At 46.5% G+C, this 21,167-nt stretch overlaps 7 protein-coding genes across 7 annotated transcripts; 3 read left to right on the plus strand and 4 right to left on the minus strand.

Moving 5' to 3' along the window:
- Window positions 1–9: 9 nt before the first annotated feature.
- On the minus strand, window positions 10–2,117 carry EYB26_005857 (uncharacterized protein; the record flags this gene model as incomplete). Its single annotated transcript, XM_054265134.1, has 4 exons — window positions 10–1,260; window positions 1,313–1,930; window positions 1,985–2,009; window positions 2,068–2,117. 4 exons carry the CDS (start codon window positions 2,115–2,117, stop codon window positions 10–12), a joined length of 1,944 nt encoding a protein of 647 aa, XP_054121109.1.
- A 352-nt stretch (window positions 2,118–2,469) lies between these two features.
- On the minus strand, window positions 2,470–3,678 carry EYB26_005858 (uncharacterized protein; the record flags this gene model as incomplete). Its single annotated transcript, XM_054265135.1, has 2 exons — window positions 2,470–3,258; window positions 3,313–3,678. The coding sequence occupies 2 exons, from the start codon at window positions 3,676–3,678 to the stop codon at window positions 2,470–2,472; spliced, it is 1,155 nt and encodes a 384-aa protein (XP_054121110.1).
- Window positions 3,679–5,059: 1,381 nt separating this feature from the next.
- Window positions 5,060–6,814, plus strand: EYB26_005859 (uncharacterized protein; the record flags this gene model as incomplete). Its single annotated transcript, XM_054265136.1, has 3 exons — window positions 5,060–5,174; window positions 5,245–5,631; window positions 5,691–6,814. The coding sequence occupies 3 exons, from the start codon at window positions 5,060–5,062 to the stop codon at window positions 6,812–6,814; spliced, it is 1,626 nt and encodes a 541-aa protein (XP_054121111.1).
- Window positions 6,815–6,859: 45 nt separating this feature from the next.
- EYB26_005860 (uncharacterized protein) lies at window positions 6,860–8,068 on the minus strand (the record flags this gene model as incomplete). Its single annotated transcript, XM_054265137.1, has 2 exons — window positions 6,860–7,020; window positions 7,093–8,068. 2 exons carry the CDS (start codon window positions 8,066–8,068, stop codon window positions 6,860–6,862), a joined length of 1,137 nt encoding a protein of 378 aa, XP_054121112.1.
- Window positions 8,069–9,501: 1,433 nt separating this feature from the next.
- On the plus strand, window positions 9,502–11,094 carry EYB26_005861 (uncharacterized protein; the record flags this gene model as incomplete). The annotated part of the gene is made up of 3 exons (XM_054265138.1): window positions 9,502–9,520; window positions 9,576–10,009; window positions 10,069–11,094. The coding sequence occupies 3 exons, from the start codon at window positions 9,502–9,504 to the stop codon at window positions 11,092–11,094; spliced, it is 1,479 nt and encodes a 492-aa protein (XP_054121113.1).
- Window positions 11,095–11,587: 493 nt separating this feature from the next.
- Window positions 11,588–12,281, minus strand: EYB26_005862 (uncharacterized protein; the record flags this gene model as incomplete). Its single annotated transcript, XM_054265139.1, has 3 exons — window positions 11,588–11,641; window positions 11,699–11,798; window positions 11,857–12,281. 3 exons carry the CDS (start codon window positions 12,279–12,281, stop codon window positions 11,588–11,590), a joined length of 579 nt encoding a protein of 192 aa, XP_054121114.1.
- A 4,961-nt stretch (window positions 12,282–17,242) lies between these two features.
- Window positions 17,243–20,970, plus strand: EYB26_005863 (uncharacterized protein; the record flags this gene model as incomplete). Its single annotated transcript, XM_054265140.1, has 5 exons — window positions 17,243–17,316; window positions 17,469–17,656; window positions 17,722–20,460; window positions 20,542–20,886; window positions 20,936–20,970. The coding sequence occupies 5 exons, from the start codon at window positions 17,243–17,245 to the stop codon at window positions 20,968–20,970; spliced, it is 3,381 nt and encodes a 1,126-aa protein (XP_054121115.1).
- Between the last annotated feature and the right edge of the window lie 197 nt (window positions 20,971–21,167).

Here is a 21,167-nt window from a genome sequence, read left to right on the forward strand (position 1 = left end):
TCTGGATCACTAAGGGTCCGTTGCTCCGGTCCGTTGCTCCAGGCTGTGAATGTATATATATCCACTGAAATGATATCGATCAAACCCAGTTTCACCCGTCGCCAGATTCTCATATAATATATCCACACCCATACCCATTTCCGGAGTCCAAGTCGCCAGTGACCCATTCGGGACTTCATGTCGATGTGGGATTGATTTTATAAGTCTTTTGGTGTTTGGTGTTTCCTCGCCATACCCGGTTATGGCATTGTCGCTTCTCCACCAGGCATGTAAGCAGAGTGCTCTTTCATAACCGCACCAGATACCTTCGCGGCCTAATTGCATGAGGTATTTGCTGATCCATTCTCGTTGAGACGGATCTCTGAGGACTACACCGATGCAAGCGAAGACAAAGGACACTGGCATATCGCTTGGATATTGGGATGGTTTTGTATTGTGTGGTGTTTTGTTTGTTGTTGATGTCTTCTTTTTTCCTTGAGTGGCCATATCTTCCGCCCGAGAGGTGGGAAAGGAGAAATTGTTGTCGAGGGCACGGATGATGTAGAGACATTTCTGTGCCAGATTGATGGACAATTGCATTAATCTTGGGGTGCGTACCGGGTCTAGGATGTGATACAAGTGGACACGGATTGCATAGTAATGTAAAAGTATCATCTTTTGCAGATGGGTACGCCTTCTTAACTGGCGGTCATTGATATCGTGTGTATCTTCATGAGAGAAAGTCGTCTCCGTCTCATAAAAATCTCCAAAGTGTTCTTGGCCAGACAGTGTTTCGATGTTGATTGGGTTACTGCCAATGTCTTCAGGCCAGCGTAGAGCGATTGGCAACGACCGATACCATAAAAACAAACGATTAAGAACATGGAGAACCCGTTCTCTCAGACTATCACCCGTGACCCGCGGCGTATCGCTAGTCCATTCATAACTCAAAAAGGCAGCTGCTCCAAGCAACCCATGTAGATTTCTGCAGTATTCCACAGCCATTGCTTCTAGTCCCGTTTCTGTAAATCCCATATATCCCATATTATCCGTCACCGTGATCGGCATATATATGATGTCTGATTCGAGAGTTTCGTACCAGAAGTTATCCAACAGAGGTCGCCCGCGGTTGGATAGTGCATTCTGACAGTCTAGTCTTGCGACAGCATGAACTAGACGTCGACCGAATGTTGTCTGGATCAGTGATGGGCCGCTCCTGTTGATTAGACCGCATAGTGCTTCAAGATGAATCACCCATTTCTGAGGATCATACACTAATACCTATGCACAAATAAGTACTCCATCCGTTTTGTTCTCTGGCATATGTACACACCTCGAACCATGTAAGTAGATAAGCAGCGGCCAAACAGGCATGCATATCATCTGTAGAATTCCCCTGAGAAGAGCTGATGAGTTCTTGTCCTTTCTCGAAGCGGTCAACTGACTGTCGGAGTAATCGCACAGCTTCTTCATAATGCTGAAATGCATTAACGCTGTGTCGCATTTGAGGATGAGGGGTAGAATGGCGGCCTTGCTGTAAAGCCGATATCACTGCGACAATGGCTGTACGAACGTGATGGTGACCCAGAGCAAGAGGAGCAATATCCTCTTCGAAAATATTTTGGAGAGGAGACAAAGATCGTAGGGGCGCAAAATCGCTAAGGAAGTGGTTCAATAGTCTGCGCTGGTGGTAGTCAATTGGTGTGGATGAAAGTATGACCGGATTGGATAAAGGTGAATAAAGTGAAGGCGATGAGATTTCTGAAGACGTAGATGGAAATGGTGATGTCCCAGTAACAGTCGTCAGCGGCTGGTGTGAGTTTTCAGAGTCGTCATCCTTGTTTGTATTCTTTTTCTTTGCCGACCGGAAGGCCACTCGTTTGACACCGTAGCCCTCGCACTCAACTGCATATTGTCTACATCGTAAGCAGAAGGGTTTCGTTTCATCACACTACACACTAGCAGTCAGCGCATATAGTAGATGATAAGATTCGGGCAAACTGACCGTGCGATGGCGCCGTTTACATGTCCTGTGAAATAAGTCATTAGAGTTCCTCCACTTGATTTGCGAGAGTGGCTTAAGCCTACCAGCAACCTCTTCGGGAAGAATTCGGTCGAGATGTAGGATGAGTGCTCATCTGGGCTGATTCACACCGTCAATCACTCCCCTCATACTCTCCCCCAGAAAAAGACTTGACGCTCCGTGTATTCGGTGATGTTATCGTAGAGCCATAATACTGAGCCAGATAAGCCGATATCCGCAAATAACGGCTTATACTCCGCACCTAACGGCTGGTAAGATCGGACATTAGATAGGGGAAGCTTGCGTCGGAGTTGATCCCGACCCGGTAATTACGAAGCATTACCGCGCGAGTCATAGACTCATGGGAGAAGTTTGGTGTCAAATGGTGAATAGATTGGAGAACTGACATATTGATACAAGCACGTAATTTACGTATCGGTTGTATTGTGCATTTCGACGGTAATTAATCAAACATTTGCCAAATACTTCTGCTTCACTTCCTCAGGCACATCCTTGTAAAGCCATTGCGGATATCGCTCACACAACTCCCACGAAGTGAGTTTCAAGAACTTCATCTGCTCAACAACCCACGGCTCCACCGTCTCCCTGGCAGCCATAGTTCCCGAACCCTGCGTTTGTTGCACCTTATCAATCATCACATCAATCCTTTCCCGCAGCTTGAGTAATTTTTGAAGTAGGAAGTGATCGTTGATGACGGGGACATCCATATTCTGCGGACTGATACTTCTCAGCGAAGTGCCGCTGTCGTCTAGGTCCGGATCGACAAAATGATAACTGGTCACCATGCTTATCCGCTCAGGGGAGTTTTTGGCAGGTAGCGCTGCATGGCGAAGATGACAGCCTTGCATCATGACAGCACTGCCCATGCGAGCACCACGCGCCTTGACAATGCGGCCATCGCCGAGATCTATTGCTGTCTCGCCACCCACCATGGTACTGGTGTCGCTTAGCATGAGCACGCAGACGACTTGTGTCGAGTCTCGATGCCAGCTGTCTATAAATTGAGGTGTTTCGCCCTGCATATTGTTGCTATTGTCTTCCAGAAGAGGAGAAAGCGGTGCTGATGGTTGCTCCCCTAGTTTATACACACCTTCGACTCCTTCCGGTCCTAATTGAATGTTGACATGCGCCACTTCGCCTCTGCGACCGAGCACTTTGAGTGGTACACCGAACGCTTTGCTCATGCATTCTGTGACGGCAGGATGATTCCAGACATTATTTATCCATTTTGCTGTCTAGTCGTACTGTCAGGTCGGCTTGGGATCTTTAAACCGAAAACTAGGGCATACCGGCTCAATAGCACGAATATAGCAAGGTGCTCTATCCCACGACCACAAATGCTTATCTAAAACTTTCTTCTGCAGCAATTCTCGTCTTAGCATACGCACACATTCCTCTGAGAAGAGTGGGAATGGCTCAGTGAAACAGACATCGGGACACGAGTCTGGTTTCGACAAGCCGTATTCAGAAAATGTATGTCGTTTCGTTGGTGGTTCGAAAGCGAGGTGAATTGCCGGATCAAATTCGGGCATCGGTAAAAGGCCATCATCTGTGCCATCAGATACTGGAGATAGGGGTGAGATTGTCATGGTAGATGGTAGTTTATCTTCGGCGTTTAGTAACCCTGTTGATAGCATAGTGGTAGTGGTTGACATCTTTGTTGGATCCGTACAGGTGGTGTTCACTCTCCGTTCTCGTTTCTTTTTTCTGATCTAAGATCTGATGTATATTGCATCTTCAAACTATGGAACATGCAACTAATTATAAGTTTAAAAGATTACAATTGCCTGTTATCTGCGCTTCTTCGAACGCTAGCATGCGAAACTTCCGAGCCAAAAAATTCCCTTATCAGGAAATTGATTGCGGGGTCGCCTGGCAGTCTAGGCCCTAATCCTATATCTTTTGCGATCAAATCTGCGTGATCTGTAAACGAATTATGAAAATCTTTCCTTGCTGTTTATTTTGGATTGTCGATGAAGATTTCTAGCTGCTGGTTGAGAGGAGGAATGTTCCAGTTGGCTGATCAATCGACCAGTTGCTTGAAATCATGGCCGGTCAACAACAGCCGGATAGAATCCATCATGATCCATTTTCATTGTTGAAACGGTTTTGTCGTGGCACCATATATCAGGCAATCATCCCTGGCCCGGTCGTTTTCACTCAACCTGGTTTCTGGGAGAGTTTACCTTTTGGGTTTTAGTCCGTTGGTGTTTGGAGCAGGCCCTTGTTTCTTCTGGTTCGGATGGAGGAGAATTAGCCCTAGAATTCGGGATGGACCAGTCTGGCTGTCTGGATTAGCAGATTCCGTTAGCTTTGCTCGGCAATCAAGCTCGTATTTTTGAGTTCTGATTCGAGTCATTTTCCAGCTCCAGTATCATACATAGTAGTACATACTCGGCGGTCAAGAAACCCAGTAGTTACTCCGGTAGTTATGCAGTTGGGTGAAGAACGTCGGCTGGTAGGTCGCTGATAGAACCGTACAGGTGCGATCCCTTGATAACAAAGCTACCGTTAAACTGGAAATATCCTCCAGTCAAAACAAATGGATATGATAGCCGATTACCAATCTCGAGCCCCTCTCCGGTATCCAGCTACCGAGACTCTCCTGCCTGGAGCCATCTTGCTAGGGTGATCAAACCTGTCTTTGACGAGCCAGGAGATGGAAATGATGTTACTCTATTTTTTGCCTGGCATGAAATAAATACTTTTTGACCTTGACATTAGATTGCTCTTCACCCTCACATGGAGGGTCTGGTGATTTACTGATTTACCACGAATTGATTCGTGTCTTTGACGAGACTGATTTGGCGCATTAGATGTGGACAAAAGATGTTCAATTTGACGTGACAATTGATAATTGCAAGTTCTTCAATGAGATTTTACTTCGGGGAAAAATATTTGGATGTCGTAGTTCTGTAGAGGTTAACTGTTGGAAGCACGTGCTCACCTGCTATAAGAGGAAGGAGGAACCTGCCATCGGGAATTGACAAAATATCCTCTTGCAACCAACGACATCCTATCAATAACAATAACGAAATGGACCAAACTGGAAAGGATGCATTGAAAAAGCAATGTCCAGTGCCTTCTCAGGCTCAATTGGCTCTTGCAATTGCCATAGTCAACTCAAAGCCTACAAGTATCTCCGTGATAGGTGAGCAACGGCCTGGGCATAAGATGTCTATATGTTCTAGAATAGAAGACACGTTCTGAAGTGTTTGCAGATCACCTCCAGCATATTTGTCTCCACATCAAAAGCACTCGCAATCATTCTCCTAGTTCGACCAGCTCAAGTGACAAATACTTCGACAGTGTCGCCTTCTGGAAACAGGCTTATACCAAGGCTGAAGCTACGCAGAGCAAATTGAATGATCGCATATATGAGCTAGAGCAGCGTGTTGAGACGTTGAAGCTCAAATTAAAGCAAGAAGACAATCTCTATGATACACCAGAACGAGGCAAGCGAAAAGGGAGCCAAGAACCGACTGTACCGGAATCACAGAGGAAACGGAAAAAGACAAACAATGCCTCTGCAGGGATAGGGCTTAGTAGCGAAGCTGAACTGGAGCGGTTAACTGAGTTGGTGATTCAGGAGAACTCGAATGAATCAAGTAAGTATCATGTTAGCGAAGGACTGGGCATTCGCTAATACCATGTCAAATTGGTATAGGGATCAATTCGATTATGAGACATTTGTCAATACTGCAACAGAATCTGCAAAAGAGACCCAATTGGCCAGTCCTATACTCAAGTGTCCTAAATCTATGCACAGCCACTGGTTCTATTGTCCCATGTTTCTATGATAGCTTGGGTTCCGAACCAAGGCAATCGAACAACACCGACAGCAACATCAAAATGCTCAACCCGATAGTTGTTCTAGCGGTAATTGAGTCTGCTCATGCGCTTCTGTGCCGTGCTTTGAATAAGATTATGGACTCATCCCAAAGCCAAAAATATGAAGGCCAAATCACGTATCAGTTGGCCTCGCTCTTTGAAAAACTTCTATACGCATTGGCAAAGATATGTGAATTTCAAGCTGGCAGCAGAAGAATAAACCAGTCTTCAAAAAGTACATCAGCAAAGAATGCACAACAGCAGTCCTCGCCCGAATTGTCTAACGCTTTCCTTTGCGGAATTTCCGTCGATGAAGTTTTGCAGAGCCTAAGACGTGTACTTGCGAGTATGATGTTGAAGGCAACTGCTTTGATTACTGATGGACCCAACAGTCTATTTGAGGGATACCTCTATGTAATTCTCACTCGCGTGGGTACTGTTCTTTCAGTGCTCGAATTCAAAGACATTGTTACCAGCCCCGATTTACAAACCAGCTCAGACAATTTGCCTTTGCCACATGGTCTCTGTCGGCCAGGCATAAATGGGGAAGGCAAAACTCTTGAAGCAACTATCATAGCCTATGAGACCGAAACTTGTCATTTGGTATGGCTCCTGGAAAAGGCCGTTGCGCTGGTACATTCCATTTCGATGAAGTCGTTACCATTCCAGAGCGCGACTGCAATTGGTGGCGGGAAAGACTCTAATGCAGGGATCCTTATTAGCCTATCTAAGAAGAGATTACAGAACACCTTACTTAAGGCAGTGTTTCATGAAGACGAACCATTGTTCTTGGAGTCTTTGAAAAAGCCACAGTGTCATGCTGGGGATGAATCAAAAACTCAGATCAATGAAACGTCAGAACCGCCTTCGGAATGGTTCTCGAGGGAAGTCTGGAGGTTATTAGGATGGGATATACTTGAATCTATCTGGAAGAATGGAAACGAAAATCATATGAAATGATGATAATGATCTTCACAAGTGTATCGTATTTGACTATGGAATTTGTTAATTGAGATTCAGAATGCGAATTGCGTTTCCACCAAGAACTGCTTTGATTGCCTCTTTGTCGGGACTCAACGTTCCTTCAATTGCCTTGTAGTTGGTTGTAACACTGGGCCAGGCAACATCTTCTTCGGAAAGTGGAGGGAAGAAGGGGTTGTCGGTACCTATGATAATGATTATTAGAAGCTGGCACCTAAAATTAAAACAAAGGATTCATGTTTAAAATATGGACTCACCGAATAGAAGCCTTTCGTGCCCTCCAGCTGCGTGTATAGCCGCCTTCAAACCCGCTTCACCATACACAACTGCATCAAGGTAAATATTCGTATTCAAAACCGTCCAAACATCCCTAACAGGCCCCTGTGTGCTTCCACCATTGGCAATAAATTTCCTCTCATGTGCAATACAACTCTCAATCCTACCCGCCAAAAACGGCAAAGCACCACCTGAATGAGCCAACAGAATCTTGATATTGGCAAACCGATCAAACACCCCCGATAAAAGCATCCTGGTCACCGCAATAGTGGTCTCAAGGGGGAATCCGAGCGCTAAGGGAAGAACATGGCCGTATCTTTGAGTTACTTCTGGACCACCAAAAGCCTCATCGGGGAGACCGTAGTGAGGGTGGAGGAAGAGTAGGGTCTGGGTTTCTTCGAGGGCTGCCCATACGGGGTCTAGGTCTGGATCGTCAAGACCCTTGCCAAGACCTGATGTGCCCATGATAACGCCACGCATGTGTGGGAGGGTTTTGAGTCTTTTAATTTCGTTGACGATGATAGATGGGTTTGGGGCAGAGAGTGGGAGGGCACCGAATGCATACAACGGTTTCACGTCGCTAGTAGATTCGCTATTTTTGTTGACCGTTGCGCAAGTTTCTTCAAGATCATTGTTTATTTTCTCCGACCACACCTGCGCGTCGTCTACTTCCAGAAAATCCAACCAGGGGTTCGCCAATGATATGACGCTGGTAGTAATACCATGCCGTTTCATAAACGCTAGCTTGACCTCGATATCGGAGTACGATGCATCAACAGGCCGTCCTCGCTGGTCAAGTGCTGTACTAGCATCGTCATCAGATGCGAGAATGATTAAGCGAGAGTCAGCTCCGTCCGCAGGATCGTGTACGTATGGCACCTTTTTGCGTGCTCGGAGCATATCCAGGTACGCTGGTGTGTAGACATGGGTGTGAATATCGACTATTGGGCTTGACATCTTGCTGTGGCTTCAGTAGGCAGAGAGGAAATCTTGAGGATAGATTCGTACTCCAGTTACTTGGTTGTTTGTTGATGTTGATGAGGGGATATGCGGGGAACGAAGAGATAAGCTCATTCCTTATCTGAGATGTACCGTACTGGTACTTGGCTGATAAGATAAGATAAGATAACCATTTTGTCCATGACTCATGGTCTTCTACAACCTTTCTTTGTACAGAGTATACCGACTGACTTTCCTTGAGGAAGTTTGTGCCCTTTGTGAAATGTTACTTTAGGGTACTTGTATGGTAATCTGATGGCTTAGCTCTAGACATGAGAATCGCTGTAGTATCTAGGTATAGAACTTTAGTGAAAATCGATCAGATGTCTATGCAAGATACCTGCACTTCGACCCAGGTCTGTTTCCTTAGATAAAATTTCCCCAACTCTCCTGAAATGAAAAACGTTCAGATAGAATTTCTGCCCTTACCGGCATTCTAAAACCCTCCACTACAATGTAGAAATGTGTGAAGTATATTTGCTTTGGTTATCCCTTCAGTATGTTTACGATAAGATAAGATAGGTGACTAGCCTTTTTTTTATAGTGTATCGCTTTCGCAATTCCCACAAGCAATACGTAATAGCTTTGAGCCTACACGACTTATGGTATAAAGTTGATCTATTAGTATAATACTATGACCAAAATTTGCTTATACAAGAGCACAAGACACGAGCTATAAGTACGGAGTAAGTAGGTGGTCTATCTGAGCTAGATTGTTCGGCAGATCGAGGCCCACTTTGGACGTCATGACTACACAGCTTATTTCCCTACCAGATCTACTTCAACTACTACTAACGTCCATGACCTCAACATAATGCTGCCAGTTCGATTTGTTGGTAGCAGGAATTGAATGAGGATGGATGGATGCAGTATGCTGGATTGCACTGCAGCTCGGGGCAGTCGGAACAAGATGCAATCAAGATTAGCTTTGTGGAAGGCTCATAATAGTGACATGTGCTGATCTGGTTCACCCAGAATTTCTCTCTTAGATCTGCCCACAATATCTACTACGTCCACCCCATACGCAACCTATGGGAACCACACGCTCCGGAGCTTTTGGCCACCGCACGCTATCGAAGTAGCTTAATGCGACGTTGAGCTTGCTGCTTTCAGACTCTCGGAAATATCTTTCGTGAGATCGGTCATACGTAGGCTTCGCTTCACATCCGCACGTTATGCTTACCTCATGAGTGTTTCCCTCAACAACATGCCCAGTCAACGACCTCTGCGTACCCTAATACTGTCTAGTATGAGCTGCGTCCTCAATGCAGAAACTTGACTCTTTTGACGGACAAGTTTCAATAACTGTAGGGTTGCATTATGGAGTGGTGGCGTCATCTTGATCAAAAACCATTCTGCTCATAACCTTTCTCCTATATTTGAACCTTCTCATGATCCTTGACAAGAAAGGTTTTCGATTCCTTTCTTTTGTCGACAGGTTAATCAAACTTACGGTTGAGAGTAGTCACAATCGTTATGATGCTGCCGAAAAAGTCAATCGTTGCCTTATTGGTATCACTATCTTTCGTCGCTGCGGTTCCCCAAAGAGGCGCTACAGCCACTTCATCGTCGAGTTCCTCGTCTCGTAGCTCTTCTTCACGTGTCACCCCCAGTTCTTCTCGATATGCGGCATCATCAAGCGCACCAGCTACTCGACCGGGTCTGTCATCAGTTGCTCATGGCCCATACCGCGGCTCGGCATCAGTGACTGGCGCATTGACAGCTAGCTCCGTTGGCACTGGGGTTGTTGTTGGAGAGGCGCCTCCAGCTCAGACGACCTATCCCAGTGATGGGAGACTACATGATGCCCAACCTGGCCCGTATGTTCCTGCAGGGGGTATTGGCACCAATACAACTCCTATTTACAGCGTCCAGAGCGATTATGATTACCAATCATTGGTATGTCGGATTCCATTTTACCATCCAATAGATTATTCACTAACTTCGCAATTTAACAGGCTCTCGCTCTCTATCAAGCATGGCTACAGTTAGATCTCTTCCAATACGGACTTAGGACCTTTTCTGATTCCGAGTTCGAAGAGGCTGGCTTGACAGCTGAAGATCGTACCTTGATTGAGTTTATGGCAGGTCAAGAAATTGGGCATTCTACACTCATTAGTAACATACTAGGTCCACAGGCGCCGCAGCAATGTAACTACAACTATCCATTCACGACTGTGCGCGAGTTTGTCGACTTTTGCCAAAAGCTCACGCGATTTGGCGAGTCTGCAGTCTACGGTTTTCAGCCTCACCTTGATAGCCGTGAGGCTGCATCGCTGCTCTTGCAGAGTATTAGCACAGTAGCTCGACAGCAGATGGCCTTTAGACAATTCGACGGCTTATTCCCGATGCCCGTTTGGTTTGAAGTCGGGGTCCCTCAGTCCTGGGCTTGGACCTTACTTGCTCCGTACATCAGCTCGTGTCCTGAGGACCAGACACGCCTCGCCTGGCAGAATTTCCCTGCCTTATGGATCTTGAGTCAACCCAATCCAGCCAGAGTCAATACTTCTCAAGGCTACAATGAGACTTTGGGCGCAGGAACAAATACATTGAACAGCACCGGAATATCCGGATCAGCAGCCTGCTTCAACAGTACAAATCCAAACAGCAACTGCAACCCTGCAATCACCCACAACCGTGGCATCCCACTTTCCTACCCCGGTCGAGTGGTTGATCTCGCCTGGGAAGCACCCGGAAAGCTTGTGGGCCCTAATAACAGCTACGTCACCGCATCGCAAGCCGGAACTGCAGCCTATGTTGTATGGGTATCGCAGTTGAACGTGACCTACTCGCCCTTGAATCTGAGTAGTAGTACCTCTGGATCAACTATCCAACCGGATGCTGAGACTTTTTCTGGTGATCCTACTTTTAATGGCACGTTGTTTATCGCGATTACGGACTCGAATTTGGTTTTGACACCGTTTAATTTGAGTTTGATTAATGATCATGTCATTGCTGGGCCTGCATTGTATCAGGCTGGCTAAGATGCATAGAATTGGAACGGAGGTGTTGGGCTATTCCAGGGGGGGTTGACGTCGCTGGTATGCGGTGACGATAATGTAATGTAATAAATAGTATAGTATAGGTATATTGAGATTGATATATGTGATTTAGAAATGTGATTAAAATGGAAAGACGAAGAATACGATAGTAATTAGACAATGAATGGATATACGTCATTGACTTGAACAAACAAGGGGTTATGTATAGTGTATAGTACATTCATAGTTCATAGTCGTTCGCTCCTTGCACATATGCAACATGGTACATTGTCTAGCTGAAGCTATCAGCCAGAACGTGGCTTCTTTTCACGAGCTGACTCGAGTTATAGTCTCAATCAGGGACGTAGATCCTCTACTTCTATCCGCGAGGCATATATAGCCTTGAAAAGCGGCGTCGTCTTTCTAAGATAGAGCGACACAGTTTGGGCGTACAGTCCAAGCCGTCAATGCTGTTCACTTCACAACATCTTCAAACTCATAAGTTGGCTTGCAACTTCTTAGCGCGATCTTTTGCAATATCACACATAGCCTAACAATTAATTAGCCCTGTAGCACTGCGTCCCGTGTAAGCAAAGTATTCGCATACCTGAATATTATCCCTAACTTCCAGCTCAAATTCTCCCCGGTCAATACGCCTCCTCATATCAACCATGATAACATCCCGACCTCGCCCATTCACCCACGTCCTATCAACCCATTAGTACTCGAAGCCCAAAAACTCATAATTGGGGGAGGGGATCATACACATATCTCAAACCCGGATACTTCTCCTCGTACTCTCTATTCAACGCAGCTAACCTCGCAGCCTGATCCGCAGCTGCTCGTTCGTCGGTCGACTTGTTAATATTTGCCTGCTCTCTTCTGCTCAATTCACTCAATCCAGCTTGCGCAGTAGGCGATGTTGCTCCAAGGCGCGGATGAGAGCCTAGAATGCCGTATAGAGTATGTTTTTGTTGAGGGTCGTTTGTTGCGGATAGTGTTGACAATTTATTGTAAATTTCGTCGATTAGACTATCGTATGATGAGAATGTCTGGGCGTTGGAGAGGATGGGTTGGAGGAGATTGTGGAGTTCGGGAGAGGGTTCAAAGAGTGTGTCGATGGCTTTGAGTTGGTCGGAGAGAGGGAGAGTGGGTAGGGATGTGATTGAGGGGAGGGTAGGGACTGCCATTTTCTTATTCTTTTCTTTCTTTGTCGATGAGTATTCGTCTTTAGATATGTTGTCGTAGGTTCTAGCAAGGATATATAAATGGAGTTTGTCAGTGTGCCTTTGGACGTGGATAGTCGATGTCGGAAGCTGCCGATAAGAGGCGGAAGGCGCCTGGACTTGGATCACGGTACGTAACCCACTCCAACCACTTTTGCATCAACAAAATTAACAGTCAATTGTGATATCCATTTCATTCATAACTAACTATGAAAAACTTGCTTGAAAGTACATTTGGACCTGGACCACTGTTAACAATCCATGATCTCTCATGTCTTCATCCCTTCCGTCGAGAGCTCAGCTATCAGCTCCTCATTGAATTGTCACTCCTCCTGATAAACCTCAAACTTATTTCCGCACATGCCCTCAGCTAATTCATAAATTTTAGCCACCAGCGCATTTGCCTCTATATGTCTTGAAGGTCCCTAACATCACAAGGCCCTTGCAATAATCTTACGAGGGTTAAGGGCCAGAACCAGCCTTCAGTTTTCTCGGCCTCCTCATACTTCCCATGCTTAACAAGGTACCCAGAAAGCATGTGAAACAACACTATATTTAACTCATCTGGTCTCCTTTTTACAAGAGTGCGAACAGTCTACTCAGCTTCAGGCAGATCTAGTTCATTTTCTATCACATAAATGCCCTGCAATAGCTGACTCTACAGTTCTGTGAATTCCGAGACTCTGGTGAAGAAGTAGCCGCCTCTTCTCTGGTTAGTTTCTCGCGTAGTAGGTGTAGGAGCAAGTGGAGTTTGCCGTTTTGTCATCGGTTCTATTCGGGTCAACGATTTGTCCTTTCAACTACCTAGGTATTCTTCGTCTGGGAAGTTGACTAGAACACTGCCCACAACACAGTACTTGAAGTTATTCTAGGACTGACCTGACAAGCAGTTGCAATATGGAAGGGAAGATACCTGGATGGAATATGGTTTGGAGTCCCGTCGCATATCCTCTAAAACATTCTTATCATCTTATATAAATTGTATACTTCAACTTTTTGCGCAGAGACGATGGCGTTTGTCAAACTGGTACCTATATCTCTGACCCGGAACGATACTATTTGTTACATGTACCAAACACATGTAGGATTTCGAGCCAGGGACTGAGAAGATTTATCAATAGCAGCAAACAATGGGTTGGTGTAAGAGCTTGGTAACAGGTCATTACCCGGTCATGCCCCAGTGATTGGGAAATGGATTTTGTAATGGCGCTGCTATATTACTTGATATCAGGTTGGGTATTATCCATATGAATCTGGAGAGTACTCCCAATCGTTATGGATCACGTCAACATCTACGGGTGCCATTCAAATATACATACATGTATCCTACGTGCTTACTCGCCAACCCACGTGTACGGCGGTATATTTCTACACACCAATCTTACGTACGAGGCCTGGCACTTTTTGGTGTTCAAGGTGGTGAACGAATTCTAATTCTATTAATATACGCTTATGTCGATGCAAATCTTAGCCCACATAGAAGGCCGCCTTTGGTGTTGAATCATCTCAGGTGGTGACCAAATCTGCCAGTTGACACGCATACAATCTAGGCTTACAATCATCCGTACGAGGGCGTATTTTGGTGTTAAATTTGGTGAGCAAATCTCCTCCAATCCCCTAATATATATATATAGCGCGCATCACCCAACTACACTGTCCGGATTCAGGTAGGGGAAGCTTGAGTAGATATGGCACTGTGCATCACTGTCGTGCGTGGGAGGAAATTGGCGGTTTGGATAGCCGGAGGAAACTGCATCATCCACAGTAGAAGTAGGAAGACTAGCAGATTCTTGGAATATTCAGCATACAGGTCGTTATGTTCGAGCGAGTAGTTAACTTATAGCAATTCTTAGGGCTTGACCAAACTACCCTAACCCTGTAGTCGGTCAATCATAAGCTCCGATATGCCTCAAAAAGCGGCGGCAGCTGGCCGAAAAGGGAAACCCGCGACACATGGCTCGCCAAGACATAAATTTATTCGAACTTAGTCCGATTACGAATACTCCGTAGTCCGATGACGATCAACATCATCTCAACTGAAATTGATTGGATCTGTTGGTTTTGTGCTTTGCAGTTGAAGATGAAACAACGATCGACAGTCGCGAGCCGACTCGTTCGTTCCTTAATTTTGTTTTTTTTTTCTCTGTCGTTTGTTCGTCGGCTACTGTCGTCTTGATCATTCTTCGCGTTTTAATATTCCTTGTTATTTGTCTATGATGTCGGGCCTACGGACCCAGTCAATTGAAGCTTCAATAGTCAGAATCTCCAATCAATTGTATTAGTCGTACAAGAAAAGAACTCCTTGCGTACTACTCTAGATACATCATACATTATGTATTGTAATTCTGTATTAGTTACGTAGTTTGTGTACGGAGTAGACATCGAAGCTAGTCCTCAAACAGACTAGACTTCTCCACTGGAACCAATAACTTAAAAAAAGAGGTCAGAGCTCCGTCTGTATCAGTATGTACTGTATTGATTACGTGCAGGGATTACATGCATCGACATTCCGCACATCACCGGAGTAGTAATACTTGCATACATACATATATACATACATAGTGCTAAGACAAGATTCATATACTCCGAGGCTAAATAAAGAGTGAGTAGAGCTTGTAGGAGCGGCGCATATGCTAGTCAGTCCATTTTTATGAACAATGGCGACATGCAAGTCATATCCCTGGAGGTTCTACAAAAATTTAGGGAAACAGAATGCCAGAGCTTCACCTGCGAACAAAACTGGAGTATTTACCAACTTTGGTTTCATGAGAGTAACCATTCTATAGCGGTTGCTTCCATCTTTTAAGATCGAAACTATCTGTCCAAAATCTGATCTGGTTTTCTTTTCGCGTTTTCATATCCCTTAATTGGTTCAATTGGAACCTCCTCGCCGGCTTTGATTCTCGATTTAACACAAATCAGCCACTAAACTGTTCCTGAGAGAAATTCAATGTAATAAATTCCGCCGGATGGACATCTGCGATTCCAAACTTGACTACCCCGACTTGAATGGTATATCCATCCTCCAGCGTAGCACTTAAAAGAGCGCGGAGATGCTCTTCGAGACTGGATCGTAAGTTCTTGCCATATCGAGTAAGCACCCCAACTCGGAGTCTCTTCACTGCCATTGTTTGGAAACAGCTTTGAGAATGTCTTGACCGGCGGCTACTAGCAAACTAGCATCCTGTATCTTGGGCACTTCGGTAGCAGAATGAGTCGTGAGGATGAGGTAGCAAGATACACCACCGATTCGAAGTAGCTTCGGAGAATGACAGGTAATGTTTCTATGGCTTTGAGTGGACCGCATCTGGACATAAAGTCCAGAAAATACGTTATATAGACAGTATCGGTAATGCCACTATCGGAGCCTACAGCAAGAACTGTGACCTGGGTATGGTCGGTATAGCGAGCTGCGCAGGGTCAAGCTCCTCAACATGAACCCCAGGAGCGATTAGGAAAGCCGGCATTGCTGCAATCTGCCAGATTGCAAGGATAGGGAATATCGGCAGTTGCAAATGAAAAAGAGTCATCATGGAGGAAGGAGATCCAAAACACAAGGCGCGGGGTTATATAGCTACTCGTGGGACCCGTGAAGTTCCATCCGGACTATAGGATAGGGTGACGTTGCATGAAAGTCGAACTTAGAGTTCCAGAAGTAGCCTGTTTATGCGAATGAGTTTCTTCTGCGTATACGAGGCCAACCACATGCATAACCGTTGCGTAGAATCCACAGTCCCTATTAGCGTGCATTAAGTCGAGATCCTCGAGATATTATGGCCAATAAAAGAGCACGCCTCTAGACCTAATCGGATTTCGATCGGTCAAGCACATCGTCTAAGATTGAGTATATCCTGGCTTAATCTGGTTCCCCATGAAGGCTGAATGCCTCGATAGTGACTGGTTCTGGTAAAGATGAGAGGACCGTCTATGCCCAGCTTGAATTAGAGCAATCAGGTATCCCTATCCATAGCTCGGTAGACAATGTCTTTTCCCGTGTCGAAGCTATCTCATGGAGAAGAAGGTTGAATAACTTACGTAGTACAGCCTACTCCGTTCTACTATCGATCAAGAAGCCCCACTAGTTAGTCCTTGTTCGAGTCTTATTATGGCAAGAGGCCAAGTGGCTACGGTTAGTTAAGAACTTAAGTCAACTAACTAACTGGTGCGTATCGGTTGAAAGATCTGCCAAGTGTAATAAAGGCTCAAACTTTCACGAACTTTACATTACGAATACGGTTCGTTACTAGGCGTGTAATTGTGTATTTACCGTTCGGTGTTCCTCCAAAAGTATCGTACCCCTGAAAGTGTGCATCGGTGGTACAAATGTTGCCCAATGGACTCTTTATCCTCATATTTCATTGACTCGCGGATGCTTACAGCTAGCTACGTTTGAGATGCTTAGAGATATTTCATATTTGGATTCACTCGTTGCCAGGAACATGTTTCTCGTGGAGGTTGGGACCGCTATTCGATACTACTCCACAGATAGCTTCAGATACGTATCAATAGTTCTGGAAAAAATTGGGCACATAATGTTAGTTCTCCATAGCCCTCGACATGTTTTATGTGACGGACCATGGAATCTTTCATACGACTCATCGTCGTGTTCTTTAACTTAAGAAACTAGTTAAGAGTGCATACGGATCAGTACGACCTATGGTACGCCCGAGCTGTCACTGCTAGCAAACCAAAACGGACTAGCTCTCCTCCCTGCCCAACTGCCAACTCCCCCCTCCCGCAACTCTAGAAACATTAATTAGTCAATTATTCATCTCACCTCGATAAAATAACTATCGTCCCTGAAAGGGAATTACATACAACGACCTGGTAATTGTCGCGGTCATCAATTCAGACCCAGTGCGACAACTACACCGCGCTTTTCGGACAGGGACGGGCTACCAGTCTTTTCCAATGCGGCAACCGCCATGTCGCTCAATGGGTTAGATGGTCCCGCTGTCATCGATGCCTATCAAACCGCCTTGTCGGAGGCAGGAGGATGGTGAGTGTACCTATGCGTTGGGATGTCGATTCGCCCTCAATGTTGGCATTGGTTCTGTCGCATGCGTGGAATGTGATGGTTTGAAACGGAACGAGAAGCGACTGGCGAACGGGCGAAACTGTTTGATGACATGCTAACGATTGCTTGATTAGGCTCCTGCTCCAATATGCGTCCAGAGATGAGGTCACCTTGCTAGGCCGAGGGACCGGCGGCGTGCCGGATGTACGAGCGACAGTGGAAGGTTATGAAGAGAAACAGCCATTGTACGGGTTTTTACAATATCGCAGGAGGAAAATAGTGCTCAAATATGTTCCTGAAGGAATGTCTCGGCTAGTCCAAGGTAGGTCGCGCCTCTTATTGTCCTTCGCAGTAGTAGTCAATGCTGATACATCGCCTGCCTTGCAGCGCGAACAACGGTCCAGTTCCAGTCGATCCTTGACAAGTTCTCACCACAAGACACTACGTTTGAATTCAAAGCGCCAGGTGATCTCACCGAAAGTGCCCTGTCGTCAGCTTGTCTATTACATGCAGTATCCGGGTCAATAACGTCGTCTTCGAGTTCTCTGCGCCGCCGACGGTTGATGGAAATCGCCGAAGATGCCGAGGAAGGGCCTCCACCGCCCAGAAGCGCGCGGTCTGGGGCGCCTCAATCGCCAGATGATACCAATGATAAAAGGCTCAGTCAAGCGTCGGATGCGACAGCAGTCCCGCCAAAGGCGAAGGATGACGAATCGCCAAATATCCCTCCTGCCCCTGAAAGTGAAGTAGATGCTCGATCGGAGACAGCGTCCGTTCGATCCGTTTCGCGTAGAAGATTTCTCGACCAGTTTCATCAAGATTCGTTCGAACGCAGGAGTTCCACTCAGTCGATGCGGCCCTCGCTCCAAGAGCTACACTATGCGGCTCCCTATCGCCAAAAAATGAAGACGGAACACCGTCCGTCGGCAGATATCAACGGTCGCCCACGCACCGCTGGATCGATGTCGCGCGGCCAGGAGCATCGTCCCACCGCAGCTTTACCTGCCGGTGTTCGCTTGCGAAAACCTCCTGGTAATCTCAATAGACCGAAATCCACACCAGACGTACCCCCTGTGCCCACTTTGGCTTCTCTCAGAAATGCGCCTCCAGTACCCCTACTAATCCCTCCACCTACCCTATCAATTGGGAAACCCAAGCTTTCACCAGGTGCAAAGTCCATGAATGCGCTTCCTTCATCCGGGATGTCTCCCGAGAAACAACGGTTGATGAAAGCCCTTGAACTACGCAAAAAGCACATGGAAAAGAAAACGCAAGAATTGCAGAAGAAACAAGCGCAGAACATTGCTGCGGCAGCTGAACCTGCGATCAGCGAACCTGTCGAAGATAAAGAGAATATCGAGCACTCGTCAACAAAGAACACCATACACGACCCGATACCGCCTGAGGCTAAACAAACAACAGCTACGGAATCACCTGCCGTCATTACGAGCGGAAGTGAAGATAAGAAACCTTTATCGGCGGATATTGCGAAGGCCGACTCTGCGGTGGAAATGGTCACCTTGGCATCGAAGGATACGAAGCCTTCCGTTTCCAGTATTGAGGTGGAAGATGAGGCCGACAGCAACGCAGAGGATACTCGCGATAAGCAAGGGGATGAGCAAGACCTACAGCCTGAGCTACCTTTACTGCAAGGCGATGCCAAGGAGGATACGTCGGAAACTACAGATGTTGAAGAAGCTGCACAAAATTCCGAAGAAGAAACAATGACTCCGCGGACAACTGATTCCGACAATACTATCAAAGTACCTGGTGCTCCGGATGCCGAGGAAGAGGGAGCCAAAATTACAGATGAAACGGGGCTTATAGCAGAGGACCCAGTGATCGATACCACGGTACCAGAGACTACTACAGTGGAGACACCAGAGACCAGCAAACGATCAGAAACACCAGTAGTTGCCGGCCACGAGGACGATCAATTCGAATTGATTACTATAGTCGCTTCAGTGAGCGACCTGAGACCAGAACCTCAAGAAATGCAATCTCCCGCGCCGACTGAAGAAATTAAAGAACCTGAGAACTTACCGGTTGTGACGGCGGAAGATATCCCTTTACCGCTAGACTCTGGGGACGACTTAGAGGACCAAGTTCCCACTAAGGTCGCGCTAGAGACGGTCTCCACCCTTCAGGAACAACCCCTCCCGCAACCCGAGCAAGCAGAAATCGAAAAGTCGGAGAAACAGAAGCGAATCGCTCTGTTGGAGCCAATTCATGTCCCTACGCCTGACTTCTCAGACGATGAGAATTTATTATCAGACGATTCATTGATGGAGGAGTTGAAATCCGCCACTGTGCAAGAGGCCCAGCCCGTCTCCGTGGGCAAGGGCCCCTTATCGCCCGATGGAGAACCACGGACACCGCTCGAAGCCTGGCAGACACGCGCCGTTTCCAATCCAAGTCGACATCCCAGCGATTTCAACCCCCTATCTGCAGAAACTCGATCGATATCGGCGACGTTCGTGGACAATAACAATCAGTCGGCAAGACCGGTGCCGGTGATGGTAGCCAAAAAGGTCAATGTGTCCTCTGGTATCTCCAAGCGTATAAAAGCGCTGGAGATGTTCTCAAACAACTCAGCTCCTCCAGGAAGCCTTGCACCTCCAGGTAATGTCGCTTCACCGACGGCATCGTCGGCCTTTGAAAAATTCCGCAAGCGGGCATCTGTGTCCTTGAATGGTAATCTCCCTTCAACGACTCCTAGTGTCAGGACATCTTTCATTTCTGTCGCCGAGCCCCCATCCCTGAGCCGAAGTGACTCAAGGCCACTCCCCAAAACGAATTCGGTTTCCGTCACTGCACGTATTGTTCGAGATCCCAGTACTCCTCCGACCGAGCCGAGTGTCAGTGCTCTAGACACAAACATCCTTGGCCTTCAACGCAGCCCTTTAATTGTGCGACATGACTCTTTCGATACACAAGCGTCGGAACATGTGCTATCGGATAGTGCGACCGAGCTTCGAAGTAACAACTTCTCGCGGCCAGGAACCGATACCACCGTTTCTCGTTCCGAGAGTAGGGCTTCTTTACGGTCGCAGGTTGAGGATTGGAGTAACAGAAATGGGTCGGCAGTAGATTTGGGGACAAACTCTGAAGACAAGAAAGATTCCCGTAGGTCTCGATTCATACGACGTATGTCGTCGTTGAGATCTCCATCACGCAAGAGTCTGATTAGTCCTCCACCTACAATAGACAAACAACGGTTACCATCGCCGCATGCAGAGGAAGCAGTTCGATCTGCACCGGTACCCGCCATTGACATTGGCGAAGTCAATGTCCAATTCCCAGACACATTACTCTGGAAGCGACGATTTCTGCGAATAGACGACCAAGGATATTTAATCTTGACACCAGGCAGTACGGATACTGGCGCCCGCAACATTGTGAAACGGTATCACCTCTCAGAGTTCAAGATGCCGTGCCTGCCCGATGAAGAAAGACAAGAGCTCCCAAACAGTATCTTGCTTGATTTCCGTGACGGCAGTACATTACAATGTGCTTGTGAATCCCGGAAAGGGCAGGTTGCCGCACTACAGAGTAAGTTTATCTATAGTCTGATGCGTAATACTTGACTAACAAGTTGCAGCTCTCGTCGACGCGCACAAGGCCTATCAACAATAAAAAGTAGTCTTCTACCAAGAAGCGTTCATTTCCTTCATTTTTCTTCTCCTTTGGTCGTCTCAGTACGGTACGCATGCATTCGAAGTCCGTGGTTTATACCCCTGCATCATCAAAATTCTTTTTTCCGTCTCCCTCTTTGGTGTATTCTCTTTTATTTTTGATCTCTATGTCGTGGCGGCAGGTCAACCCATCATGGC

The sequence above is a fragment of the Talaromyces marneffei genome, chromosome 4 (assembly GCF_009556855.1).
Source record: "Talaromyces marneffei chromosome 4, complete sequence".
In the NCBI taxonomy this organism is placed as follows: Eukaryota; Fungi; Ascomycota; class Eurotiomycetes; order Eurotiales; family Trichocomaceae; genus Talaromyces; species Talaromyces marneffei.